The sequence below is a fragment of the Ursus americanus genome, chromosome 5, assembly GCF_024610735.1.
Source record: "Ursus americanus isolate L20-20 chromosome 5, mUrsAme1.1.p, whole genome shotgun sequence".
Lineage (NCBI taxonomy): Eukaryota > Metazoa > Chordata > Mammalia > Carnivora > Ursidae > Ursus > Ursus americanus.
The window spans coordinates 85,467,735-85,472,174 of record NC_142131.1 but is presented as its reverse complement, the minus strand read 5'-3'; the positions used below and the strand labels follow the sequence as shown (position 1 = coordinate 85,472,174).

The 4,440-nt window shown below is 35.2% G+C and overlaps 1 protein-coding gene across 1 annotated transcript; it reads right to left on the bottom strand.

The window, feature by feature from the left end:
• Nucleotides 1–3,036: 3,036 nt before the first annotated feature.
• Nucleotides 3,037–3,984, bottom strand: LOC123791177 (olfactory receptor 14A16-like). Its single transcript, XM_045795816.2, is given in 1 exon segment — nt 3,037–3,984. A coding segment is annotated over 1 exon segment (948 nt).
• Nucleotides 3,985–4,440: the final 456 nt, after the last annotated feature.

Sequence of the window (4,440 nt, the reverse complement as noted above, 5' to 3'; positions counted from 1 at the left end):
TCTGCACTATTCCTTATATTCTACATATGAGTGAAACCATATGATAATTGTCTTTCTCTGCTTGACTTATTTCACTTTGCATAATCCCCTCTAGTTCCATCCACACCGAGGCAAATGGTGGGTAATACATTCTTTCTAATGGATGAACAATATTCCATTGTATATATGAACCACATCTTCTTTATCATTCAAATGTTGAAGGACACAGTAGCTCCTTCCACAGTTTGGCTATTGTGGACATTGCTGCTCTGAACATTAGGGTGCATATGGCCCTTTTCTTCAGTACATCTGTATCTTTGGGGTAAATACCCAGTAGTGCAATGGCTGGGTCATAGGGTAGCTCAATTTTTAACTTTTTAAGGGACCTCCACACTGTTTTCCAGAATGGCTGTACCAGTTTGCATTCCCATCAACAGTGTATGAGGGTTTCCCTTTCTCCACATCCTCCCCAACATCTGTTGTTTCCTGTTTTGTTAATTTTTGCAATTCTAACTGTGTAAGGTGGTATCTCAATGTGGTTTAGATTTGAATTTCCTTGATGGGTAGTGATGTTAAACATTTTTTTAATGTGTCTGTTAGCCATTCATATGTCTTCTTTGGAAAAGTGTCTGTTCATGTCTTCAGACCATTTCTTGACTGGATTAATTGTTTTTTGGGTGTTGAGTTTAAGAAGTTCTTTATATATCTTGGATATCCACCCTTTATCTGAAGTGTCATTTGCAAATATCTTCTCCCAATCCATGGGTTGCCCCTTTGTCTTGTTGACTATTTCCTTTGCTGCGCAGAAGCTTTTTATCTTGATAAGGTCCCAAAAGTTCATTTTTGCTTTTGTTTCCCTTGCCTTTGGAGATGTGTCTAGAAAGAAGTTGAAGTGGCTGAGATCAAAAAGGTTGCTGCATGTGTTCTCTTCTAGGATTTTGATGGATTCCTGCCTCACATTGAGGTCTTTCATCTATTTTGAATTTATCTTCATGTATGGTGTAAAAGAATGGTCCAGTTTCATTCTTCTGGATGTGGCTGTCCAATTTTTCCAGGACTATTTATTGAAGAGACTGTGTTTTTTCCATTGGATATTATTTCCTGCTTTGTCAAAAATTAGTTGACCATAGAGTTGAGGGTCCATTTCTGGGTTCTGTATTCTGTTCCATTGGTCTATGTGTCTGTTTTTGTGCTAGTATCATACTGTCTTTGTGATCACAGCTTTGTAGTAAATCGTGAAGTCTGGAATTATGATGCCTCCAGCTTTGATTTTCTTTTTCAACATTCCTTTGTTTATTCAGGGTCTTTACTGTTTCCATTCAAATATTAGAATATGTTCCAGCTCTCTGAAAAAATACCAATGATATTTTGAGAGAAATTGCATTGAATGTATACCTGGATTTGGGCAGCATAGACATTTTAACAATATTTGTTCCTCCAATCCATGAACATGGAATGCTTTTCCAATTCTCCATGTCTTTCTCAATTTCTTTCATAAGTGTTCTGTAGTTTTCAGAGTACACATTCTTTACCTCTTTGTTAGGTTTATTCCCAGGTATCTAATGGATTTTTTGGTGCAATTGTAATTGGGATCATTTCCTTCATTTTTTTTTTTTTGCTTCATTGTTATATAGAAATTCAACTGACTGCTGCACATTTATTTGATCTTCTGTGACTTTGATGAATTCTTCTATCTTTGCTAGGAATTTTTTGTGCAGTCTTTTGGTTTTTTCACAGAGTATCATGTCATCTGTGAAAAGTGAACGTTTGACTTCTTCTTTGCCAATTTAGGTGCCTTTTATTTCTTTTTGTTGTCTGATTGCTGAGGATAGGACTTCCAGTAATATATTCAACAACAATGCTGGGAGTGGACATCCTTGTCATGTTCCTGACTACAGGGAAAAAGTTCTCAGTTTCCCCCCCTTGAAGATGGCCTTAATGATATTGAGGTATGTTCTCTCTCACCATGGTATCTTTCCTTAATTATCCTGTTCTTGGATATGTGACAATAACATTTTTTTTTTCTGTTTGAATTGCATACTGAGAATTGTCTCCTTTGCAAACTAATCTCATTAATTTAAAAAATGTCACTGCGTGATTTCCAATGACATTTGCTAACAATATACTGTGCCTACAAAGTCTTCTAAAGACTTTTATAATTGTAATATTTCCAAGTCCAATATTGTGGGATTAATTATTTAAGAAATCAGTTAAAATGAGCTTCTAAAAATTTTCTTGCCAATACAAACAAATAAAAAAAAAGATAATAAGATTTTCTGGGTGGCTCAGTTGGTTCAGCATCTGACTCTTGGTTTTGGCACAAGTCTTAATCTCAGAGTCATGAAATCAAGTCCCGCATCAGGCTCCACACTCAGCAGAGAGTCTGCTTAAGGATGCTCTCTTGCCCTCTCCTTCTGCCACTCTCCTTGCTTACACTCTGTCTCTCAAAGTAAATAAATAAATGGAAGAAGAAAAAAAGAAGAAAAAAAGAAGAAAGAAAGAAAGAGAGAAAGAAAGAAAGAAAGAAAGAAAGAAAGAAAGAAAGAAAGAAAGAAAGAAAGAAAGAGAAAGAAGAAAGAAAGAAGAAAAGAAATAACAAATTTGGAATCAATTATTCATTTTTAAAAACTAGTGCAAGAGTAAAGAAAAAAACAAATCACATTCTGGAATTATAATAACAATGTAAAATTTGAAAACATTCTAAAACCTTTTCAAGTGAGAATTAAACCAGTGCTGATTAGAAATGAAAAAAAATATTACTTTATACCAGTGGCCTATTGCTGTGAAAATAATTATTGGAACATTTCCACTGAAGTGGAAATTTTCAAGACACTCCACTGACGTTCAAGCCCATCTAACCTCATAAATAAAGCATCCTATGTAGCAGCAACAATGATACAATAGGTATCTAATACCAACAATTTTACAAACCAAATAATTTGCAATTATTAGTAATTATATTTAAAAGTATTTTTATTTGTGATTATCAACTTAATTGTATAAACGAATAATTTGATACATATTATTGTGTATCAGAGTCACTGATATTTTGAATATTTATATATTTGGTGTCATTTTTTCACCAAAAATTTTTCCAAGAGCCGCTTTCATGTCCCTATTTCTCAAGCTGTAAATGATAGGATTCAGGCTGGGAGGTAACAGAGAATATAACACAGTCATAAAAAGGTACAGCGATAATGGGGATTTTGAGTTCAAACTTAAATATGCAATATATCCAGAAGAGAGCAACAAGGTTACCACAGTTAGATGGGGCATGCGGGTGGAGAAGGTTTTAAACCTGCCTTGTGAAGAAGAAATTCTTAGAACAGTGGACACAATATAAACATAGGAAGCAACCATGAAACTAAAACATACAAAAGCAAAACAAAAACTAGCAATAATAAACACATATTCTAGAATTTGCTCCCCAGAACAAGCCAGTGTGAGCAATGATGGAATGTCACAGAAAAACTGATGCACTACGTTGGAACCACAGAAACAGACAGAGAATGTACCTGCAACATGAATGGATCCATAGACACACCCACTGAACCATGATGCTGTCACCATCTGCACACAGGAACCCCTATTCATGATGGCCTCATAGTGCAGAGGACAGCAGATGGCAGCATAGCGGTCATAGGACATCACCAGAAGGAGGGCAAACTCTGTGCTGGCAAAGAAAACAACAAGGAAAACCTGTGAGGCACATCCCATGAAGGAGATGGAATGCCTATTGGTCAGAGTGTTCATGGCGGATTTGGGAACAGTGACAGAGATGTAACAGATATCAATCAAAGACAGATTTTTCAGGAGGAAGTACATGGGGGTTTGGAGAAGGTGGTCAATGGTGGTGAGAGTGATAATGAGGAGGTTTCCCACCAATGCTGCCAGGTAAACCAGGGAGAAGAATGCAGCTTAAAGTCTCTGCAGCACCTGATCATCAGGGAATCCCACGAGCAAGAATCTTGTTATTGAGGTCACATTCATTAATATCTCAGGCATGGCAATTTTTTTTTGAAACATAAGAAAAATTTTCTTGAATCTTCGGAATCTGTCTCTTTGTGTTGGTTCTGTTATTCACTGATTGTGAAGTTGTTTCTTGGGTAGAGCATATCTTGCAAAGTATAATTTCTCAAAGGATGTAGAAACAGTTACATTAAGATAGTCATTAAAGCAGATTAGAATAATTTTTCATGTGATAGCCTAAAATGTATTCATAAAATAGACAAATACTACCTCATATATTTCATAATTGTGCATGAAATAGATAAATACTACCTCATATATTCATTTTACTTTGATGGAATAGGTTATAATATGGGGAAATTTGGAATAAAATAGAGTAATTTGTATACCTAGTCTCAGAAATTTGCTTTAGTTCAGTGTGAACTGTGTTCTTGGTATATTTGTTTTTATTACTGTTTCAAGTTTGTTTTTTTTTTTAAGATTTTATTATTT